This window comes from Danio rerio, chromosome 3 (genome assembly GCF_052040795.2).
Source record: "Danio rerio strain M-AB ecotype USA chromosome 3, GRCz13ab, whole genome shotgun sequence".
Classification (NCBI taxonomy): domain Eukaryota; kingdom Metazoa; phylum Chordata; class Actinopteri; order Cypriniformes; family Danionidae; genus Danio; species Danio rerio.
In genome coordinates, this window is record NC_141023.1 from 54,085,722 (window position 1) to 54,111,608 (window position 25,887).

Here is a 25,887-nt window from a genome sequence, read left to right on the forward strand (position 1 = left end):
TGCAATATAAGTAATAACCAACCCACGCTCATTGTGGAAACGTAGTCCCACGGACGTTTCTGGAGACCGCGGAATACGTCCCGGCAGGTACGTACGGCTGCAGTTTTTGTTTTTGCGAATCCACGAGAGGCTGCTGTTGTGAACTTTTTCGCACCTCAGACGCCTCTCGCGAGTGCGGTTCACGCCTGCGCTGTTCTCGCGTGAACCCACCAGAGGCCGCTGTCTGACTGACTGGATAATTGACTGCACTACCGGCCAATCGGCCGACCCGCCCTCCTCCTTCCCTGAACCCAACCAATTTTACCGATCGACCCGCCCGCCCGCTCTCTTCCCTAAACCCGAGCAACTGTTTACAAAAAGCCGTCTAAAAAAATAAAAGCCCTGATTTTTTTTTTCTACCGCGTTTTCGGATTTCACCGCGTTGTCACCCTGTCACAAAACTCGTTCACTTAATTTTTGGGATTCTGTTTTTGTCTTACCTGATTGCTAGAACCGCTCTTCCCCGGACTCAAAACCGATCACCGGGGTCAACTCCTCTCTGCATCTCGAGCCTGCCGACGTACACGGTGAGCTGAGTGGACAAACGGGTTGCCCTCCACAAGGAGGTAAGGCAAGCGCGAAATGGAACAGCGTTATACTGCCCCGCATCGTTCACTTGAAAAAAATAAATGCAGCCGTACGTACCCCCCGGGACGTATTCCGCTGTCTCCAAAAACATCCGTGGGACTACGTTTTCAGAATGAGCTTGGGTTGGTAATAACACAACAGCATATACATTGGAAATAATGTATTTGCATGCATAATAGACGCAATATGTCAACAGGTAGCTGCTATAGTTAATCCAATGTGTTAAAGTCGACAAATTAAAATAAACACCTGAAATTACATGAAACTTCAGAGGTAATGCGAATAGCGTGGTGAGGCAAAGACATTAATTGAATTATGTGCTATAACATGTAAAACGGGATCATGAAATGAACAATCAAAAAGCAACTCATGTAAACACCTTAATCATGTTATTGTCTTATTTAGATTAAGGCAAATAATTTGATTACTGATGTTCATGTAAACGTAGTCACTATGACATCTATCAGATGCTGAATTTCGGTTACCATACTTGACGTCAATATGATTTTGGTTTAAGATGTTGGCTCGATGTTGGATTTTGGTCACTTTCAAACACAACATAAAATCAACAAAATATCAACGTCATTTCACATCATTATCTGACATCAAAATAACATTGTCTTTAGTCACTGCTGACTTGAATCTAACCTAATATTAATGTCTTATGACGCTGTGTGTCTACTGGGCTGGCTGTTGAACAAAGCCAGTTTGGGTTTTCACTAAAGTAAGTTTGTGTTCAGTTTTGAGCAAACTCTTGAGTTTTGGATCTTGTGGGCTGGTTTTAATCTGGTTTGTCACCATGCTAATTTATGCCACATGACTAACTTGCACCAGAGCATGTCTTTTTTCAACCCAGGCTAATTCAGAAAACGTATCTTTACTTAAATTTCTGGAGACCGTCAAATGCTTTTCAGAAGGTATGTTTTTTTTTTTTTTTTTGAGTGTACGCTTTTTGAGATCTCCAATTTCTCTCGTGAGTATCATTCGTGCCTGCTGTTCTCTCATAAATCCAAAAAAGGCCACTGTCGACTGACTGATGACTGATTGTCAGACCGATTGACTGACCAATAGTATTTTAAAAAGGATAGATTGACCCACCCACCCACTTCCCTAAATCTAACCGACATATTTTAAAAGCAATTCATAAAAAAGAAAAGCCCTCATCTATTATTAGCATGTTTTACCACAATATTACTCAACATTATAGTTTTACTCGACATTATTTACTTGTTTATTTTGTTGTTTGGACTTGAACCCCATTGTCGTGGTTATCCCCTCCATCCGTCTGAAGTCCACCGACATACATAGCGAACTAACTGGAAATACTGAAAAGTGCAAAAAGAAATAAAAACACATAACAGCAATACAATAGACCAAATTTTACGTCTTGCCTGAAAACAAATAAAAATAAAAAATGTTTAGAAGATTAACTTGTTTTGTTATAGTGCAAGTGGATTCCTCCTATTTTTATCTTCCTTTGCATCTTCTGATATGGAATTTGTGAGTCAGTGTTTGTGAAAAACAGGTTAAATCAGACCCTAAAAAAGTGTGTAAAATTCCCCTTATGCTTTTAATCCATCTGTTTATCTGCACTCCTGCATGAAGGACAGTTCATCCAAAAACATTCTTGAAACTTATTATATTTCAACAAAAAACTTATCAGAGCACAGCACACAATTCAGACATTAAGGATAAAGATAATTTTAACATTATCATTCGAGTATGACTGAACTAATGACTGACTATCAACATATTCCCTCTAGAATCAAACATCTATAAATGAGGTGATCTGCATTTTATGTGCTCTTCTACAACCAGCTTTCACAAAGCCGTCATAAGACATTCTCCTCAACTTGTGAAATACTGTGGGACTGACAGTGAAGCAGAGCAAGTAATTTGATTCTAGTTTCAAAAGAGAACTTTCACTGTGCCAAGACTAACTGGATTAGCACTTACGCTATGTTCTGGTCAATTTGACCCAGAAAGGGTTTATCTTTCCCTGAAAATGCCACTTAGGCCTACTGTTATCATATTGTTATTATAACTCTAAAAAATAGCATAGATTTAGTAATATTAATAATAACATTTAATAACATTAATGTAACATTTTCCGCCAACCGTCAACTTATCCAGCATATGTTTTACGCAAAGAATGCCTTTCCAGCTGCAACCCAATACTGAGAAATACCCATATACTTCTACATTTGTACACACACTACAGCCAATATAGATTATTCAATTCACATATAGCGCATTTGTTTGGACTGTGGGGAAAGCTGCAGCACCTGGAAGCATCCCACAGAAACACAAGGAGAACATGGAAACTCCACACAAAAATGCCAACTGACCCAGCCTGGGCTTAAACCATTTACCTTCTTGCTGTGAGGCTATTGTGCTACCCACTGCACTACCATGCTGCCCCTATTTAGTTATTTAGTAATAAGCAGACAATACTTGCTTGAATTATGTTTAAGATTGCATATTATTCTTGTTACACACACCTTTACAGCTACCTTTATGTGGAATTACCTTAGACGTAATGCTTTTTGTACTGTACAGACTTTATATTCTATACCCCAACTTTACAGAAAAAAAATCTGCGTTATTACATTTTCAAATTACTTAATTTTGTGTGTTACGGTCTGTGCCTTTTTCTTTGTGTTCATGTGTGAATTGTTAAACATTTTCCTTACAGAGAAAGTGACCAAAAGAATATCCCCACAAGGTCAAACTGTACTGGTATTGCTATCCATGTGTGAACATTGAGTTCCCAAAACATAATGCAAACAAGCTATGTACTCACATGCACACGTTGCAAATTTAGACCAATAAACATTTGATAAGTAATTAAAATATACTAAGGGCCACAGTGCTACTCCACAATACATACAGTGCTCAGTATTAGTACACCCTTCACAAATCTGTCTAATAAATTTTTAATAAGCTATATAATATTCATTCATTCATTTTCTTTTTCAATTTAGCCCCAACAAAACAGCCACAGCAAAATACACCAGTAACTTGTCCAGCATATTTTTTTTTTATGCAGCTGAAGCCCTTCCAGCCGCAACCCATCACTGGGAGACATCCATACACATATTCACACACACTCATACATTATGGTCAATTTTAGCATACCCAATTCACCCGTACCACATGTCTTTGGACAGTGGGGGAAACCAGAGCACTCGGAGAAAACCCATGCGAACACAGGGAGAACATCAAGCTCCACACAGAAATGCCATCTGACCCAGCCAAGGATCTAACCAGTGACATTCATGAGGTGAACATCGCCCTCTATACAATATAATATTTGTGCCTATATATTAGATTAGTCATTACTGAAGTCAAATCTGGAAATTATATAACAAAATAACCTACGATAATAGTCCAAAAACTAGTTCACCCCATATTTATATGTTATAGAAAAATATTAAATGCAAATGTTAAAAAGAGGAAAAATCAAGAGAAGCAAAAAAATAAATAAAAATTTTGTTGCAACAATTTTGTTAGTTTTATTTCTTTATATATATATATATATATATATATATATATATATATATATATATATATATATATATATATATATATATTTTTTTTTTTTTTTTTTTTTTTTTTTGCTTGAATTTAATTGTGTAATCTTTCAATTTTTAAATATGTTTGGTGACTAATCTTTTTTGTTTAAATGCACCAAAACACGTTCCCTATAGAGCGTCACTGTGGTGCAGTGGATAGCATGATCGCCTCACAGCAAGAATGTCACTTGTTCCAGCTCTGGCTGGGTCAGTTGGCATTTCTGTGTGGAGTTTGCATGTTCTCCCTATGTTTGCGTGGGTTTCTTTTGGGTGCTCCAGTTTCCCCCACAGTCCAAAGACATGCGGTACAGGTTAATTGAATAAGCTAAATTGGCTGTAGTTTATGTGTGAAGGCAAGAGTGTATGGATGTTTCCAAGTGTTGGGTTGCAGCTAGAAGGGCATCCGCTGTGTAAAACATATGCTGGATAAGTGGGCAGTTCATTATGCTGTGGCGAGCCCAGATAAATAAAGGGACTAAGCCGAAAAGAAAATGAATGAATGAACATTGCCTATATTTACTGAGAAATAGATAAAAATATCAATTTTCAAAATAGATGTACTCAGCTATTCTGAGCACTGTATTTACTGTCTATTTAAATGTTTATAGTATGCCACAAACATTTTTTGAAACATTAAAAGTAAAAAATCACACCTTTTCACTTGCAAAAATCCAAATGGGACGTCTGTCTTTGACTATACTGTAAACGACCACACAGTTGAACATTTTACAGGCACACCCACAAATGTTGAGTAGTATTGGCTGGATTTACACCAGTGGATACAAGTCATGTTGAGAATTTCACTTGCAAACATGCACTCTTACATGCAAAGTTTATATGGCCTTTTTTTTTCATATTTTATACTAAAAAGAATCCCAATTTCCCTTTTCCGACTGAATGACACCAATAGAGTATGCCTGTTCATGTCTTATTAGGGTCTGCGCACTGCTAAAGCAGAATCAAAAGTGTGCTCTTTTCTTCCTCTTTTGTTGGTTGGGGGTTGAAAAGCAGCAGTGTAATTGAAACCAGAGCCTGTGTTTGTTTGAATTTTTCCATTATAAACGTAACCTTTCAAAATTACCTGAGCTCTCATTAGAGCGTGTCTGGCTGAAACGTTAGCATTATTACAAGGTCATTTTGAGCTGGGCTCCTACGAGTCTTTATGCGAGTCTAGCAAGCTTAATAACAACAAGCAGATTCATAATCTCATCTGTAGCCCTGCCAAACAGCACTCACTGAACAAAAACACATACACACACAAAAAAGAACATAAGCATATCAAGAACAAAAATAAACGATGAAGGTGAGGGGTAGGCCAGTTCCTCAGCGCCGTTCCCTAAATATTTAGCTAAAATGAATGAACTGATAAGCCCATCACGTGAACACATAAATGTATGAGCTGATATGTAAACAGGGCTCTGTGTCTGTACACACATGTGAAGACAGATGAACACAGCTGCTGCTGCCGTCATCAGTGACTGGATGTGCTGATAAAATGTGTGAAGAATTTTCTGTAAATGAATAAAGAGGGAAATGTCATGATAAATTAATTAGCTATAGACCACATACGGCTGCGGCCAGAAGTTAATTATAGTTATTTATTACATATTCCAATAATTGTTTTTATTAATGTCTACCGCTACCCCAACCCTAAACCTTAAAGTAAAAACAGATCTGGATCTGGAGTCTTCTCTTTTAGTATAGCTGATTAACCATTTGGATAGATGAAGGCCCCTACTGGTTCATATCTATCAGCTGATAACCATTGATAATGCTCATTCAATCAAGTGATAACATTCAAAGTAGGTGTTTTGTTTACGGTAGCAAGTTGACATGACAAAACAACATGGTGGAATCATTTCTGATTGCTGCATCTCATGGTTTCAGATGCAAAGATGCAAAATGGCTGCTAATTTGTGGCACTGCTGTTTTTTTTTGTTTTTTTCTAACTCCAGTGACTGCACACGTGGACTAACTGTATTCATCAAGGGAGTGCATAAACCATGAGCCCTATGTTGTGACGGTTTGGGACAAAAACAAATGCGGTTACACCCCTAATTTTTTTATATTAGGGATGCACCAAATTTTTCGCATTGGTAGTTTTGTTTTTTTGGCCAAAAGAGAAAAAATGTACAAAAAGAACAGCTGAAAATAGGTTATGCTGTGTCACGCGGTCTAGCTTATTTCACTCTCTTTCCAGCAGTAGTCATTGCACCGAATGAAGTGAACTAAAAAAAAAAAAAGATCTATATCCTTCACAAGATCAGGTTGTTGATTGTGGACTGTGTAATATTCGTCCACTACTCTTCAATGGCTGTGCAAAGTTGCTGGATATTGGCAGAAACTGGAACATGCTGACATATACGCCAACCCAGAATATCCCAAACACAGAATGTCTGGTTGAGTATGCTGACCATGTAAGAACTAGGAAGTTTTCAGCTTCCAGTAATTGTATAGATCATTGCAACATGTGGCTGTTGATCATCCTACTGCAAAATGAAGTGATGTTCATAGGTGAATGGCACAAAAATTTGCCTTAGTATCTTATTGTGGTACCTCGGTGAATTCAAAATGCAGTCAATAACATGCAGATGTGTTTGTTGTCTATACCATACCCCAGGGATGGCATGGTCCTGGAAGGCCGATTTCTGCATAGTTTTGCTCCAACACTAATCAAACACACCTGAACAAGCTAATCAGTGTTGTCAAGATCACTAGAAAGCTACAAACAGCTGTGTTTGATTATTATTATTATAAATTAAACTCTCCAGGACACTGGCCATCCAGGACCGAGTTTGCCCATCCCTACCATTACCCCACTGCCACCATGGCAAACTCAAATCATATTGTTGACATCAGCAAACCACTCACCCAAATGACACAAAACAAGCTGTCTGTCATCTGTCCTGTACAGTGAAAACCAGGATTCATCAAACATAGGCTCATTTTAAAAATGTAGCCCTATATATATTTTTGTAGATCCCAAATATGTAGCCAGAAGTATGTATGTCTGCATTTTACCTTTAAAACAAATGCTATGGGGCAGTGTGACGCCATTCCTTTTTGCGCTTACTAGCTGGTCATTTACCTCCATGGCTGGCTTTACTGCTGTTACCGGTTTGTCTAGTTAGCTTGCCATGTACATTGATGGACTTGAGACGCAGAGAGAAATTGACCACGGTTCAAGTATAAATCGGCAAAGAATGGTTCCAGAAAGAGGGTAAGACAAAAACAGTATTCAAGTATTCAACAGGATGTGAATGTGGTAAAATCTGAAAATGTGGTAAAAGTCAGATGAGGGCTTTTCTTTTTCTGGATTTTTTTTTAAAACTGTCGGTACGGTTTAAGTAAGTGGGTGGTCGCGTGTCAATCGTTGCTTTTGAAAGCACAATCGGGCAGTCATTTAGTTGACAGCGGCGTCTGGTGGATTTACATGAGAAGAGCAGGCAAATATGGCACTCACAAGAGAAATTTGAAATCTGAAAAGCATACACAGCGGCCTCTGGTGAATTTGCGAAAACAAAAACGGCAAAAAACGTACCTCCTGGAAAGTATTTGACACTCTTCAGAAATGTATATAGCGGTATGTTTTTAGAATGAGTCTGAGTTGGATTCATACATGAAAGGAAAACCTCTTCTGTGCTGGACACCATCGAATGTGACCATTTTACCATTTAAGTCGGTAACGATGACAAACTGCAGTCAGGTCGAGTTGCTGATGAGGATGATGAGAATGCAGATGAGCTTCCCTCAGATGGTAACTGACACTCACAAATATTATATTAAACCATTTTTGTTGCAAACTATAGAATTAATTAGCTGTTGTAGTAAAGTAAAATTCCTGATTATAATATACATGTATTTGTATGTATATCAGAAAATATTTTCATAATTAAAAAACATGTTGTTTTGTTACTTCGTATTCAAAATGTTCATTACAATTTTCAAATAATAATATTATCTTTCTTATTTTTTGAAAATAACCGTTGTTATTTTTTATCTCCATACAGAAAGGCCCCATAGTCTAGCCGGGACTGGAACCAGAAACCTTCTTGCTGTGAGACAACTGTGTTAATCTAGCCACTATGTCGTCCTACTGTATCATAACAGATCAGACTTAAATGAGCTAATTAAGTGTATTGGGAAGCATTTGAGTTTACCAAAGTTCCAGCAGGTCAATCACAGTGCAATGATTTAATTATGAGATTCCAATCACTGATAAAATCAAACAAGCCCTCAGCTATGAACATTTCTGTGTGTTCAATGAAAACACTAACACCGGAGCTCACAGGAGAAAATTTAATTATTTAAATTTAATATTATCTCATTAAGGCTAAGCAAATGCTTAACAGGTATGATGATGTAATATCAAACACCTCTCTCCCCCGGTGCTCCTTTAGACAACCAGATTTTACCAAGTGCTATACATCAACAACATATTAATCATTTAAACAGATTTGAGGGACAACCTTAGTGTTTATGTCAAGTTTAGATTTACAATCAGAATTGGATGCTTTTATACATCTATGTTATTCACCTATTATCCATTCATTTATTTTCCTTTGGCTTAGTTCCTTTATTTATCAAGGGTTGTCACATCGAAATTACCTGCCAACTTATCCAGCATATGTTTTACACAGCTGATACCCTTTCAGTTGCATCCCAGTACTGGGACACAACCATGCATACCTATTTACTCACATACACTATGGCCATCTTAGTTTATTTAATTCACCTATAGCTTAAATGTTTGGACTTTGAAGGAAACTGGAGCACCTGAAGGAAATGCATGCCAACAAGGGAGAACATTTAAACTCCACATAGAAATGCCAACTGACTCAGCTGGAGCTTAAACCAGCGACCTTCTTGCTGTGAGGCGACAGTGCGCCACCGTGTTGCCTCACCTATTATTTCCCATAATTTTACGAATAATTTAGGCAGACCTGCTGGTAAATTAGGTTTAGGGACAGGGGTGTGGTTTAGATTAAATTATCTGAAAGAAATGATCAACATAAAATGTTGACCCAAAAACATGTCCAACTTAGCAAAATCAGGATGTGTGTAATTCTTCCCCTTTGACCCATCAGCTGAAAGAACTATGACATCAGTCTGCCTCCACCCGTCCCACTTTCCAAGACCTGCTACACCCCGAACACACTCTGCGGTTGAAGAATAGTTAAATACATATACACACTTGTGTACAGCCGCAAATACTTTATTAGCATCACTTGCAAAAACCTCTAACATCTGAGGAACTTTCTATTGTTTGAGGAGTGAAACCACATTAAAATATGGGTGTGCATATCCTATATTTTAATTATGTGTGTATACAGAACACAAGTACAAAAATTACCACTGATTGACAACTAAATATTAACAAAATTCATGTCATGTTTGAAATCTGGTATTTTGACCAAATTATCAAAGTGACCAAATGTTTAGTATACAGTATGGAAAGTATTCAAAGTAAACTACTTCACTTTTTTCAAGTTTTGTTATGTTAAGTGGGTCACACACTAGACATACTGTGCCCCATTTATTTTTTATGCATTGCAAAGCAATGTAAACAGATACCTAATTACAAAATTAGGGCCTGTTCTTCGTACCTCGCTTAAATGATCTAACATAATTTAGCTGATCCTGGATCTTTTAATCTTGATAACTGATCTCTGGCTAATTTGGTTCTTCAAACAAGTTTGTGAACCAGATAAAAATGTTTGAATGAACTGATCTGAGATCCCTGCACGTGTTGTGAAGGACTGATCTATCGATCCTCGAAATCAGCAACTAGCTGACGGCACAGCAGTATAATGACATCATCTGATTAATATTCAATTATCCATTTAAGCAAAATTACATTAAATTTATAGGAAATGATTTGTTAAATATGATCCGCAATAACTTTTCACCTTTGTTGTGGGCTGCAGGCTTCACACTTTCGTGTCAAGAGTATTTAGCAATTTATTTAGTTTTACAGTTAGAGTGGATTTTTTTTTTTTTTTTTTTTTACTATATTAGCTATAGTAGCGTTATAGTAACCAGTTTCTTAATCGGTGTAAAGAATAACTGGATGTTTGCAAAAGCATTTTGATATTGGTAAGGGATGTCTACAACTTTTTTTGAAGCATCAAATCATCGTCATATTAGCTGTCAAAACATGTTCATGACTGCTTATGTACTATTGCTTTTTTGTTTTTAAAGACGCATATTGTGCATGTCTATTACACACAAATTGTATATATAAATATATATATATATATATAGAGAGAGAGAGAGAGAGAGAGAGAGAGAGAGAGAGTTTAAAAATATGTTTACTATTTTCCCAAGTGTATATAACTACTACTGTAAGAAAATATCAGAATTCGGAACATGCTTTTAGTATTATGTTTGCTTGAACTGACCCGATCTAATCCAGTTTTAAAGCACGAAACGATCCTGAATCATGTCAAATCATCAATAGCCAAATCCAGCTAACTGAGTAATCCACATAAGAAGAACGGACCCCTGGTGTTCATTCCCATTCCATCATAGAAAACAATCTTTACAATTCTAAAAGCTGTGGTGTGGTGCAGTGTACAACCCCCTTTATTATAAAATTGATTAAATTCATTATTTTTCTCCAAATTCTAAATCAGGTTGGAAGAAAAAGATTAGTGCACAGTCATTTTTTGATCTCTCTAGAGATGTTCAGTGGGGTTCAGGTCTGGGCTCTGTCTGGGCCACTCATTCACAGTTCTCCTGTAACTACTCCTTTGTTATCTTGACTGTGTGCTTAAGGTATTTCTCTTGTTGAAAGATGAACCCTTGCCCCAGGTCTAGAGTGCTCTACAGCAAGTTTTCGTCAATAATGTCCTGTACATTGCTGCAGTCATCTTTTCCTCAATCCTAATATTCTCCCAGTTGCTGCACCTCAAAAACATTCCCACAGGTAAAGAATGCAATCTTTTGTTTTATTAGACAAAGGGTATTAAGGGTGTGTCTGCAAATCCATGCGACAAAGGATTAAGAGACACACTCCACACACCAGACAGTATTTTCATCCTTTCATCTCTGCTGTTACATTTTCCTCAAGCTACATTGCTCAAGTTTGGGGTTTCACACCCACATGCTGATCTAATTTATCTTTACTCTGTTGTGTTTCTTTATGAAGGATGATGAATGAAACCAAGGTGTTTTTACATCACCACATTTCATTCAAGGTCAGAAGAAGGTGAACTGTTTTGGGAGGATTTCTGGATGTCAGTTCCCCTTGAACAGCCTTCCCAAGTGAAAATAAATATGCCTGTTTAACTATTATACTTATCCTAAAAGAGAGGAATGCTTAATGAGTGAACGTTCGAGGTTACAGAAGTAACCCTTCGTTCCCCGAGGAGGGGAACGGAAGTGCCATGAATGGGAGGATTCGGATCAGAAGCCGCTTATCTGGAGAGTATTGAACGGGCCAATGAATGAAATTAATTGGCAGCGTAAGCTTGCGCAGGTGTGCGACATCTGCAATCATCTCAGCATATAAGCACACCTGAAGCCAGCAGACGCCATCCTTTTAAGCTGAAGAGACTTTCAAACAGCTAAGGGACAGTCATTATGGCGACGGAATATGGCACTTCCGTTCCCCTCCTCGGGGAACGAAGGGTTACTTCTGTAACCTCGAACGTTCCCCTTCGGTTGGGGAACTTCAGTGCCATGAATGGGAGAATATGGAAAGCGCCATAATGACTGCACCTTACCAACACCCCCGATGAGGAGATAGTCAAGCAAGCGTGACGCACCCACATCATGGGGGGCGCGGTCCTCCAACGTGTCCCTGGCCCTAATTTATCCTACTTCAACAGAAGTTTTACGGATTTAGATATATTTTTTGGGAAGTCGTGAGCATCTAGATAATTCTAGGAAATACGACAGTACGTTGGGAAGCGTGCAATCCCGATAGGGAGGACGCTGCGGAGGCCATCCGTTACCCAAGGGGGGGATAGATGGCAGAATTTACCTATGGACTAGCCCTAAAAAGGGGGAGTACGCATAGCAAAGAGTGGTTAGCGGAGAGGGAAGACACGGGTCCGCCCAGGGGGGGGACTTAACCGTGGCGGAATAAGCATATGGGATCGCCTAGTGGGGATCACGCATAGCAGGCACCTATACCCAAAACGCGGGCTGACCAGCGGGCAGACCTACAACGTAGTGGGCCAGCAAGTGACTCCTCCGCTGAGTCAGTGCTGGGGGCCACGGAGGAATCTGCAGGGCTCACCTGACGGGGAACTTTACTGACAGATAAAAAAGGCGCACGTACCTCCGTGTTAGGGAGAATGGCGCAGCAAGCGTGTTTCAACACCCTACCGAGTTGTCTCCTCAATCACCAAAGGGTTACCTAATACCCTTGAGAAAACCGGCTCCACTCGCAGATTGTAAAACCTTGCAAATGTGTTGGGTGTCGCCCAGCCCGCAGCTCTACAGATGTCTGTTAGAGAGGCGCCGCGTGCACGCGCCCAAGAGGATGCAACGCTCCGAGTGGAGTGTGCACGTACTCCCGGGGGACACGGCTGACCTCGACTCGAATAAGCGAGTGAAATGGCATCCACAATCCAGTGGGATAATCTTTGTTTCGATACGGCACTTCCCTGCTGCCGACCGCCATAACAGACAAAGAGCTGCTCAGATGATCTAAAATTCTGAGTACGGTCCACATAAATGCGCAGAGCGCGAACTGGACAAAGTAAAGAAAGGGCTGGGTCTGCCTCCTCCGGGGGCAGCGCTTGCAGGTTCACTACCTGATCTCTAAAGGGGGTGGTAGGAACCTTGGGCACATAACCGGGGCGGGGTCTCAGGATAACGTGAGAGTAATCCGGCCCGAATTCCAGGCACGAGTCACTGACCGAAAATGCCTCCAGGTCCCCGACCCTCTTGATGGAGGCCAACGCAACCAGCAGAGCTGTCTTCAGGGACAGAAATCTTAGAGATACTGATTCGAGTGGCTCAAAGGGATCGGATCGCAGACTCGTGAGAACGAGGGCGAGATCCCAAGAGGGCATGAGAGGGGGGCGAGATGGATTAATTCGCCTAGCACCCCTAAGGAACTGGATGACCAGGTTATGCTTTCCCACGGTGCCGCCAGCTACCGCGCTATGATAAGCGGAGATGGCGGCCACGTAAACCTTGAGAGTGGAGGGCGACAGCCTGCTGTCCAACTTCTCTTGAAGGAAAGAGAGCACAACACTAATCTGGCAATTTCGGGGGTCTTCTCTGCGAGAGACGCACCATTCAGTGAATAGACTCCACTTCAGGGCGTAGGCGCGCCTCGTGGAGGGGGCTCTAGCCTGAGTGATGGTATTAACCACCGCAGTCGGTAGGTTACCTAAGTCTTCCTCGCGTCTAGGGACCACACGTGGAGGTTCCAAAGATCGGGGCGAGGGTGCCAGATGGTGCCCTGTCCCTGAGAGAGTAGGTCCTCTCTCAAAGGGATCCGCCAGGGGAGGGCCGTCGCGAGGAGTGAGAGCTCTGATATCCAGGTCCGGTTGGGCCAAAGGGGCGCAACTAGCAGAACCTGTTCCTCGTCCTCCCTGACCTTGCACAGAAACTGCGCGAGCAGGCTCACTGGGGGAAACGCATACTTGCGCATGCCCCGAGGCCAGCTGTGGGCCAGTGCATCCGTGCCGAGAGAGCCCTCGGTCAGGGAAAAAAACAACTGGCAGTGAGCGTTCTCGGGGGAAGCAAACAGATCGATCTGGGCCTCCCCGAATCGCGCCCATATCAGCTGAACAGACTCGGGGTGGAGTCTCCATTCTCCAGGGCGTAACAGCTGTCGTGAGAGCGCATCGGCTGCACGATTGAGCGTGCCTGGGACGTGAATGGCGCGCAGCGATTTCAGCCGCGGGTGACTCCAGAGGAGCAGACGGCGGGCGAGCTGAGACATGCGGCGAGAGCGCATACCCCCCATGCGGTTGATATACGCCGCCGCCGCCGTACTGTCCGTCCTGACCAGCACGTGTTGCCGCTCCAGCACCGGTAAAAAGCGGTGGAGAGCGAGGAACACTGCCAACAGCTCTAGGCGATTGATATGCCAATGCAGCTGGGCACCCTTCCAGAGGCCCGCAGCCGCATGCCCGCGACACACGGCCCCCCAACCCGTGTTGGAAGCGTCTGTTGAAACAACAACATGGCTGGACGCCTGTCCTAGAGGCACACCGGCCTGTAGGAACGAGGGGTCGTTCCAAGGGCTGAGGGCGCGGCGACACAGCGCAGTAACCGAGACCCGGTGTGTGCCCGCGTGCCATGCGCGTCTGGGGACCCGATCGTGAAGCCAGTGCTGAAGTGGTCTCATATGGAGCAACCCGAGCGGCGTGACGGCGGCTGCGGATGCCATATGCCCCAGGAGCCTCTGAAAGAACTTCAGTGGGACCACTAGTTTGCTGTCGAGCTCCCTCAGACAGTTCAGCAACAGGCGAGCGCGTTCCTCGGAGAGGTGCGCTACCATGGTGATCGAGTCCAGCTCCATCCCGAGAAAAGAAATCCTCTGCACGGGGGCGAGTTTGCTCTTTTCTCGGTTGACCTGAAGCCCCAGTAGGCGGAGATGCCGAAGCACCTCGTCCCTGTGCATAATCAATTGCTCCCGCGAGTGGGCTAAAATCAGCCAGTCGTCGAGATAACCGAGTATGCGAATGCCCGCGAGCCGAAGGGGCGCTAGGGCACCCTCCGCGAGTTTGGTGAAGACCCGCGGAGACAGAGAGAGCCCGAAGGGGAGGACCTTGTACTGCCACGCTCGACCCTCGAACGCAAACCGCAGAAATTGGCGGTGGCGTGGAAGAATGGAGACATGGAAATACGCGTCCTTCAGGTCTATGGCTGCAAACCAATCCCGAGGACGAACGCATTGGAGAATGCGCCTCTGCGTGAGCATTCTGAATGGCAGCTTGTGCAGACAGCGGTTCAAAACGCGCAGATCTAGGATTGGCCGTGACCCACCGCTCTTTTTGGGTACGATGAAGTATGGGCTGTAAAACCCACTCTCCATCTCGGCTGGAGGAACCGGCTCTATTGCACCCTTCGCCAGGAGGGCAGCAATCTCCTCTCGCAAGACAGGGGCGGACAGGGGGTTGACCCTGGAGAAATACACGCCCGTAAACTTGGGGGGCCGTTTCGCGAACTGAATCGCGTAACCGAGTCTGATTGTGCGTATGAGCCACCGCGAGGGGCTGGCCCGCACTAACCAGGCAGGCAGAGCCCTCGCTAATGGAGTCATCGCTACAATCGCTGACGTACCAGCGGTGGGGCAGCGCGGAGTGGGTGTGCTGATCCGGGAAGCACGAGGGTCCCGCGGAAAAGCTGGAGGAGAGCGATTCGCTCTGGCTCCGCACCCTGACTCCGGAGAGGGGGCTGGAGGGCTGAGGGAAGGGAGACCGTCCCCCCAGCGCTCGTGAGCCACTGGCGAAGCACGTAGAGTCTGCGAGCCGGAAGGCAGCGCGTCCCGGACTGGCAGAACTCGTGCAGTCACATCCGGGGAAGGGAAAAAGTGCTCTTTTACTGATGTTTTGGTGGCACTGAAAAGTACCGTTGTTATCGGGGCCCCGCCCTCCAGCGGGGAAAGAGCAAGTTTCCTCTTCTCCGGATGGCCTGTCTCAGGGACGCTTCGCGGTCCGTTTACCGGATTTAACGGCGCCCTGGGCAGGAGGGGCTGCCTGCTTTCGAGGTGAACGCCGCGCCCGCTTGGCCGGAGGCGCAGGCGGGGGCGGGGCAGCACTCGTTGGCGGGCGCCCTCGGCGAGGAACAGCGGAGGTGGATGGCTCGGCGGGCGGAGCGGGCTTACGGCCACGCCGATAGATGACATTGCCCATCGCATCCGACTGCTCTTTCACCGCCTTGAATTCCTGGGTGAATTCACCGACGGTGTCGCCGAACAGGCCAGCCTGGGATATGGGCGAGTCAAGAAAGCGAACTTTGTCAACGTCGCGCATATCGGCCAGGTTTAGCCAGAGGTGGCGTTCCTGAACCACAAGTGTGGACATCGTCCTCCCCAGCGCACACGCGGCGGACTTAGTAGTCCGAAGAGCATAGTCGGTCGCGGTGCGCAGCTCATGTAATAAGCTTGGGTTGGACCCGCCCTCGTGCAGCTCGGCCAGCGCCTGCGCTTGGTAGCGCTGGTAGGTGGCCATCGCGTGCAAAGCAGAAGCAGCCTGGCCCGCAGCCTTATAAGCTCTGGCTCCGAGGGAGGCAGACAACCTACAGGCTTTGGACGGGAGGCGGGGCAAACCCCGCCACGTAGAGGCGCCGTGCGGACAAAGATTGACCGCGATAGCGCGCTCCACTGACGGGATCGCCTCATACCCCCTGGCAGCTCCGCCGTCAAGGGCGGTGAGGGCGGAGGCACTCGCAGCACGGGCAGAGAAAGGTGCCCTCCAGGACTGCGTGAGCCTACTGTGCACTTCCGGGAAGAAGGGGACGAGAGGCTTCGAAGGCTTCGCCTTCTGGTCCTCTACGTAGCACCCATCTAGTCGGTCCGGCCGCGGAGCTGGGGGATAAACCATCTCCAACCCCACGGCCGAAGCAGCCCGGGAAAGCACGGCTAACATGTCCGCTTCAGGATCCGATTTGACAGCGCTCACCTGCCCGGAGGGGGCGAGCGGGTCCGGATCTTCGTCGGACAGTGAAAGCCCACCCTCCGATGCCGCGGAGGACATCTGATCTCCGGTGTCAGCGAGTGTGAGAGCTACCATCTGGTTAGACGGATCACTCTCACCACCCGAAGCTTGGATGGAGCGCCGTGAGGAGCGAGAGGTCCGCGAGCCCGTGGGCGGCGGATTAGCTCCCGCTGAAACCCTCAGATCTGCCCGAGCGCCCGCTGCTTTTTTAGAACAGGAGGCAACTGGGGTGGCTCGCTCTCTTGCGAAAGTTAGCCGCGATCTTAGCTGTGCAACGGTCATGGCATCGCAATGACGACATGAACCGCCCGCGAGCACCGCATTAACATGCTGGACCCCCAAACATGCAATGCAGTGATCGTGTCCATCATCCGGAGACAGGAAACCCCCGCATCCAGAAACGCACAGTCGGAGCGCCATCCTGAAAAGGACGTGCTGCACGACTGTGTTGCTCTTTTAGGAAAGTTGCAACTATACGCACCGCTCTGGAGGACCGGACCCAAAGAACCGCAGGCAAGGGAGTAACCCAGCTCGACCGTCTGCCACCGCGAAGACCCACTCTGGACCGGGAGACACACTCGTTCGCTCTGAAGTGCTGATCAGCAAGAGGAACCCTCATCGACTCACTCAGAAAGGATCTGAAGCGAAAAGGATGGCGTCTGCTGGCTTCAGGTGTGCTTATATGCTGAGATGATTGCAGATGTCGCACACCTGCGCAAGCTTACGCTGCCAATTAATTTCATTCATTGGCCCGTTCAATACTCTCCAGATAAGCGGCTTCTGATCCGAATCCTCCCATTCATGGCACTGAAGTTCCCCAACCGAAGGGGAACTAGCATTCCATCGTTGAAGTTTGACCAAATGAAGCTGTGCACAGATGAGCAACATGATGAATTAAATCACATGAGAGCTAGTCTGGAGTCAAAATTTTACAAAATGTCTGTATTTCAGACAGGCAGAGAAAAATCTTCATCATCAAAGCATGCATGTATATACAGATTCTAGCAAATACAGTTTTATAAGTTCTGTTTCAGTTTCTACAAATGTTTCTCTGTAATTAATTTTGTGTGACTCCAATAAGCTTGGAAGACTGCATTCATAGATCTCTGAAATGATTTTACTTATTGATAAAGTCAACCGGAATGACAAAAAAGTTTTTGCAGGACTCCCAGAGTTCATCAAGATTCTTTGGATTCATCTTCAATGCCTCATCCTTCATCCTACCCCAGACATGTTCAACAATGTTCATGTCTGATGACTGGGCTGGCTAATCCTTGACCTTGTTTGCATTCAAAAACTTTGATGTGGAGGCTGAGTGTGATTAGTGCTGTCCTGCTGAAAAAAATTGCCGTCTCCTGTTGTTTGTAATGTAACGGGCAGCACAATGTCTTGGTACCTTAGGCTTGGATGTTGCCATCCACTCTGCAGATGTCTCGCACCCCCATACTGAATGTAACCGAAACCATGATTTTTCGTTTACTAAACATGACTATTTCTGTCAGAATCTTGGGTCCATGTGGGTTCCAATAGGTCTTCTGCATTAATTGTAATAATTGGGATGCAGTTCAACAGATGATTCATCAGAAAAATCTACCTTCTGACACTTTTTTTTTTAAATGATCAACTAGAGTTGCTCCTGATGTCACCACTCTATATATGTTAATGAAGTTTCAGCTCCCCATTGTCTGAGATGGTTCCCCACACCCATTCCCATGTTACACATGATTAGCATTTGCTCAGGATGTGATCATCAAATGGAGCAAAGCCAATACAACTGTTGACTTTCATCTTCTCTATAATAATTTAGCCATTTGGGGAAATGAGCATCAACAGATAATTGTTGCAGAGTGAAATCTGGGTTTGGGCAAAGTATGGTGTTGTGTATACAGTGTTGATAGTATTTTTCCCCCGTTATGCTTTGGGTGTAAGTAACCAGTATCTTAGTATCTTATTTTGCACTCATAAGATACTAAGAAGTACACTCATATAGGTTTAAAAGCACATGATGGAGAATAAATGAGGACATTGTATTTATTTATTTATTTATTTATTTATTTATTTATTTATTTATTTATTTATTTATTTATTTATGTATTTATTTTTGGCTGAACTGTTCCTTTAAGTAAGTACAGTTTTAGTGGTTAAGTGTGAAGGACATTTAAAAAATCTAAATATAAATTTATTTTACTATAAAGATACTTTAGTTTAATTAAAAATAATATAAATGTTATAGGTTCTTTAGAAATTGATACATCTATTCAAAGTACCTAGGGGAATGCAACACTTACATTAAATCAAAGGACTTGTTCAAAATGCCAATTAACACAGAAACAGTTTATCTGAGTGTTTTTTTTTTTAATGTAACAATGAGTCAGAAGGCTGCATTTCTTGGCTCCTATGTTGTCAAATTCAGTCAAAGGACTTATCAATTTTGAGGATTCTTAGTGGCCAAAATTTTTTTTTACTTTCTTCACCTGGCATGTTTTGAGGTGTGTAACAGGTGTTTCCTTCATGCTCTTTAATCACCCACAATCCTTTCCACACTTTCAACTGTTAAATGTTTAGCATGCGAATTGTTTAAAATCAATACCACATTTGTAATGTATTGATATTCAGGGAAAACAACACTCTTAGCTTATTATTTGCATGTTCACAAAATTTTAGCACGTTGCTATCATGTTTGTAGCATGTTTAAACACACCGACAACATGGTTAAGCATATTTCAAGTATAAAGATTAGATTCAGCTTTATTGTTATTACACATGTACAAGTACAAGGCAACAAAATGTACATTAGGTCTAACCAGCAGTGCAATAGCAGCAAGTGCAGGATACAGATAAAAGTTATAAAGTGCAGTTGTTGAAAAACTATGGTGATATTTACAGATGGATGTACTATAAACAATATATACAGGTTGTATTAGCCATGATAAAAGATTTACGATAAATGAATATATTTATAAAATGTTTAGCATACAATTTTTAAACAAATAATTTCTCACTTGTGTTAATATTCAGAAAAAACAACACTTACACTGTAAAAAAATCTTATGTGCTATTTACTTAAAAAATAGAGGTAACACTATTGCACGTATTATTTTTAAGTAGTTTGAAAATTCGATTTTTTTTTTGCAAAAAACACTTCAATGAGTGATGTGAAAATTACAAAAATTTTTGAGTATTAGATGAAGATTTGAATTTTATTAATGTAATGCGCTTTTACAATTTAAGCAAATCCACCACCATTTACTCATATTTCTTTTTTTTTAGCAAAAACCACTTGAAAGAATCATGTGAAAATTACTGTTTTTTATTACTGTTGAGTGATAGATGATGATTTTAATAATGATTTTATAATTATTATTAAATTAACCACCTTTCGCTCATATTTATTAATAAAAAAAACTCATTCATAATATATATAATTTATAATGTAATTATTACACAATGCATTTTTGCCAAATATCATTTTATTAAATGTTCCACTGATAACAAATTGCGACATAAAATTTGTTAAACAAATCTTTCGAAAAACTACAGCAATGTTAAGCTCTGAAAAAAAGTCCTTTATCCATGTCATGGAAAAAAAAATGTTCTGTCAACTTTTCTTTGAATAGTCACATTTTAGACAAAATCTGACAAAATTGCACAACATATAAAACCAGTATAAAAGCTGTTTTTCAAAATAATAGCAACACAATAATAGTCAATGCAGTGAAAAATTTCCAAGCCAGCCATGACTTACTCATTCTCCAAGACAATGCAGAATTCTCCATAATGTTTGAGTAGACATTGTTGACTTACACTATAACACAAGTAAACAAGTATTTTGACTAATAATGGACAGTGTGTTTTCAAAATGTATACTAAGTTTTCAAAATGTATGTACAAAGAAATAAGTTTATAAAAACAAACCATATTTATACAAGGTATAGTGCATTAAACAATGTAGTTTGTGTTATATATATATATATATATATATATATATATATATATATATATATATATATATATATATATATATATATATATATATATATATAAATATATATTTTATATATATATTTTTTTTTTTTTCAGTTTTCTAAAAACTATAAGTATCTGAAACAGTTTGCGACACTTCCATTGCACTCCTGGATGAGCTCTTCCTCTTTTTCATACAAATACACCAGCAACAGAGGATGACATCTCTCATCTCGTCCCTGATTTATTGTGAGGTCTGATGCAACAAAAGTGTAGAAATTAGTAATATTGCCTAATAATCATAATAATAAAAATAATAATAATAATAATACACAAATAACATGATAAAAAAATAAAACCTGCTGCATGGCACCCATAAACTGCTCCTCTTTTGTGGAAAAATACTGTAAAAAGTTTCTTCATTAATCTGAAAAAAGAAGCAAACAAATGTAAGTATTATTTATATACAGTATTATATAAAAACACAGTTAATTAATCATCAATGCTCAAAAAGGAACCTTATGAAATGGAAAAACACTAGCTGTGCAAAAACCCCATTTAATAGCTATAAAGCTAACATACTAACTTAGGCTAACCAACAAGTTCACTGTTGTTTGTCCACCCCACTTAAATGTTGCCTGATCAAACTAGGCTCCTGAACAAGCTTGAACATCATGTGTCTTTGCTAAAAGAGCTTATTTAAGTCAATAAAAATGATAAACTGTTACGGCTTACCTCTTAGCATGCTCTCTGTTGATCTGCTCCTTAAAAATGTCATCTGGTCACTGCCGTTGTTGAGATTCAATTGCAAACATCTCAATCAAATCCATATAATTGAGTCAATTTTCCAAAAATAAACGTAAAGCCATCTTTCCTCAATTTTATTAGCTTAATTGGTTTCTCAAATTAAGCATAATAATTGCACTGGTTTCCTTAAATAAAATAAGTTAAATCTATCTCTTGATTTTTTTGGCGGCCGACGCACAGTAGGTAGTGGTCGCCTCACAGCAAGAAGGTTGCTGGGTTGCTGGTTCAAGCCTCGGCTTAGTTGGCATTTCTGTGTGGAGTTTGCATGTTCTCCCTGCGTTTGCATGGGTTTCCTCCGGGTGCTTCGGTTTCCCCCACAGTCCTAGACATGCAGGACAGGTGAATTGAGTAGGCTAAATTGTCCGTGATATATGAGTGTGTGTGTGAATGAATGTGTGTGGATGTTTCCCAGTGATGGATTGCGACTGGAAGGGCATCCGCTGCGTAAAAATGTGCTGGATAAGTTGGCGGTTTATTTCGCAGTGGCAACCCTGCATTAATAAAGGGACTAAGCAGTCAAGAAAATGAATGAATTAATTTTATTAGAAAAATATTCTCAAAATTTTATGATAAATCCAGAATATCAATTTTAAAAAGAAAATATGACCATTATTTTTAATTACCACATAAACTTTTTTAATGAAAATTACAAGCCTCAGGATTATTTTTTTTTTTACAGTGTAGATTCTTATTAGCATGCTTACAGTATTTTAGCACTTTTCTAGAATGTTTAGACACACTGATTATAACAAGTTTCAGCATAGACACTGTATAAAAATCAATACCACATTTGCATTGATATTTTTGGAGAACAACACCCTTAGCTTGGTATTAACATTCTGACAATATTTAAGCACTTTGCTATCAGTTTTTTAGCATGTTTAGACACACTGAAAACATGGTTTAGCATATTTCAAGTATAAATGTTTAGCGTTTAATTGTATACAATTAATATCACATTTGTTTTTATATTCAGGAAAACAAAACTCTGCCAATGTTTTAGCAATTTGCTGACATGTTTTAGCATGTTTAAACACACCGATAATAACAAAATGTAGCATATTAATTCATTCAATAATTTTCTCTTCAGCTTAGTCCCTTCCATAATCTGGGGTTGCCACAGCGGAATGAACCGCCAACTTATCCAGCATATGTTTTACGCAGCGCGGATGCCCTTCCAGCTGCAACCCATCTCTGAGAAACAAATGTAGCATATTTAAATGATGAAATGTTTAGCATACACAATGTATGAAATTAATACTAAATTTACTAAACACTCTTACTTAATACTAAATACTAAAATAATACTTAATACTAAATACTAAACACTCTTAGCTTGTTATTAACATGCTCACAGTATTTTAACACTTTTGCTATCATGTTTGTAGCATGTTTGACACACTGATAACTTGGTTTTGCACATTTCAAGTATTACATGTTTAGCATACAAATTGTATACAATTAATTTCACATTTGTGTTAATATTCAGGAAAAACAACTGGTTAGCTTGTTATTAGCACGCTGACAATATTTTAGCACATTGCTGTCATGTTTTTAGCATGTTTAGACACTGATAACATGGTTAAGCATATTTCAGGTATAAATGTTTAGCATACAAATTGTATACGATTAATATCACATTTGTTTTGATATTCATATTTATATTTGCTGTCATGTTTTAGCCTGTTTTAGACACTGATAATAACACATTTTAGCATATAAACTGTATAAAATCAATACCACATTTTCATAGATATTCGGGGAAAACAACACTCTTAACTTGTTATTAGCATGGTGACAATATTTTAGCACTTTGCTGTCATATTTTAGCATGTTTAGACACTGATAATAACAAATTTTAGCATACGAACTGTATAAAATCAATACCACATTTGAGTAAATATTCAGGGACACGTTCGAGGTGACAGAAGTAACCCTTCGTTCCCCGAGGAGGGGAACGGAAGTGCCATAGAGTGGATTAATTGAATCCATGAAATGGGAGGATTCGGATCAGAAGCCGCTTGTCTGGAGAGTATTGAACAGGCCAATGAATGAAAATTAATTGGCAGCGTAAGCTTGCGCAGGTGTGCTGCATCGGCAATTATCCCAGCATATAAGCACACCTGAAGCCAGCAAACGCTATCCTTTTAAGCTGAAGAGACTTTCAAACAGCTAAGGGACAGTCATTATGGCGACGGAGTATGGCACTTCCGTTCCCCTCCTCGGGGAACGAAGGGTTACTTCTGTAACCTCGAACGTTCCCCTTCGGTTGGGGAACTTCAGTGCCATAGAGTGGATTAATTGAATCCACGAAATGGGAGAAGTATGGAAAGCGCCATAATGACTGCACCTTACCAACGCCCCCGATGAGGGGATTGTCAAGCAAGCGTGACGCACCCACATCATGGGAGGCGCGGTCCTCCAACGTGTCCCTGGCCCTAATTTATCCTACTACAACAGAAGTTTTACGGATTTAGATATATTTTTTTGGGAAGTCGTGAGCATCTAGATAATTCTAGGAAAATACGACAGTACGTTGGGAAGCGTGCAATCCCGATAGGGAGGACGCTGCGGAGGCCATCCGTTACCCAAGGGGGGGATAGATGGCAGAATTAACATATGGACTAGCCCTAAAAAGGGGGAGTACGCATAGCAAAAGAGTGGTTAGCGGAGAGGGAAGACACGGGTCCGCCCATGGGGGGGGGGGCTTAACCGTGGTGGAATAAGCATATGGGATTGCCTAGTGGGGATCACGCATAGCAGGCACCTATGCCCAAAACGCGGGCTGACCAGCGGGCAGACCTACAACGTAGTGGGCCAGCAAGTGACTCTTCCACTGAGTCAGTGCCGGGGGCCACGGAGGAATCTGCAGGGCTCACCTGACGGGGAACTTTACTGACAGATAAAAGAGCGCACGTATCTCCGTGTTAGGGAAAATGGCGCAGCAAGCGTGTCTCAACACCCTACTGAGTTGTCTCCTCAATCACCAAAGGGTTACCTAATACCCTTGAGGAAACCAGCTCCACTCGCAGATTGTAAAACCTTGCAAATGTGTTGGGTGTCGCCCAGCCCGCAGCTCTACAGATGTCTGTTAGAGAGGCGCCGCGTGCACGCGCCCAAGAGGATGCAACGCTCTGAATGGAGTGTGCACGCACTCCCGGGGGACATGGCTGACCTCGACTCGAATAAGCGAGTGAAATGGCATCCACAATCCAGTGGGATAATCTTTGTTTCGATACGGCACTTCCCTGCTGCCGACCGCCATAACAGACAAAGAGCTGCTCAGTGGATCTAAAGTACTGAGTACGGTCTACATAAATACGCAGAGCGCGAACTGGACAAAGAAAAGAAAGGGCTGGGTCTGCCTCCTCCGGGGGCAGCGCTTGCAGGTTCACTACCTGATCTCTAAAGGGGGTGGTAGGAACCTTGGGCACATAATCAGGGCGGGGTCTCAGGATGACGTGAGAGTAATCCGGCCCGAATTCCAGGCACGAGTCACTGACCGAAAATGCCTCCAGGTCCCCGACCCTCTTGATGGAGGCCAACGCAACCAGCAGAGCTGTCTTCAGGGACAGAAATCTTAGAGATACTGATTCAAGTGGCTCAAAGGGATCGGATCGCAAACTCGTGAGAACGAGGGCAAGATCCCAAGAGGGCATGAGAGGGGGGTGAGATGAATTCATTCGCCTAGCACCCCTAAGGAACCGGATGATGAGGTTATGCTTTCCCACGGTGCCGCCAGCGGCCACGTAAACCTTGAGAGTGGAGGGCGACAGCCTGCTGTCCAACTTCTCTTGAAGGAAAGAGAGCACAACACTAATCTGGCAGTTTCGGGGGTCTTCTCTGCGAGAGACGCTCCATTCAGTGAATAGACTCCACTTCAGGGCGTAGGCGCACCTCGTGGAGGGGGCTCTAGCCTGAGTGATGGTATTAACCACCGCAGTCGGTAGGTTACCTAAGTCTTCCTCGCGTCTAAGGACCACACGTGGAGGTTCCAAAGATCGGGGCGAGGGTGCCAGATGGTGCCCTGTCCCTGAGAGAGTAGGTCCTCTCTCAAAGGCATCCGCCAGGGGAGGAAAAAAACAACTGGCAATGAGCGTTCTCGGAGGAAGCAAACAGATCGATCTGGGCCTCCCCGAATCGCGCCCATATCAGCTGAACAGACTCGGGGTGGAGTCTCCATTCTCCAGAGCATAACAGCAGTCATGAGAGCGCATCGGCTGCACGATTGAGCGTGCCTGGAACATGAATGGTGCGCAGCGATTTCAGCCGCGGGTGACTCCAGA

General features: G+C 42.5%; 1 protein-coding gene across 1 annotated transcript in view; it reads right to left on the reverse strand.

Moving 5' to 3' along the window:
* Positions 1-16,170, reverse strand: part of LOC147846057 (uncharacterized) — a 31,860-nt gene extending 15,690 nt beyond the window's left edge. The window contains exon 1 of the mRNA XM_087245171.1: positions 12,568-16,170. Within this exon, the coding sequence (XP_087101297.1) occupies positions 13,552-16,032 (2,481 nt within the window). The 5' untranslated portion in view covers positions 16,033-16,170 and the 3' untranslated portion in view covers positions 12,568-13,551. The remainder of the gene's footprint in view (positions 1-12,567) is intronic.
* Between the last annotated feature and the right edge of the window lie 9,717 nt (positions 16,171-25,887).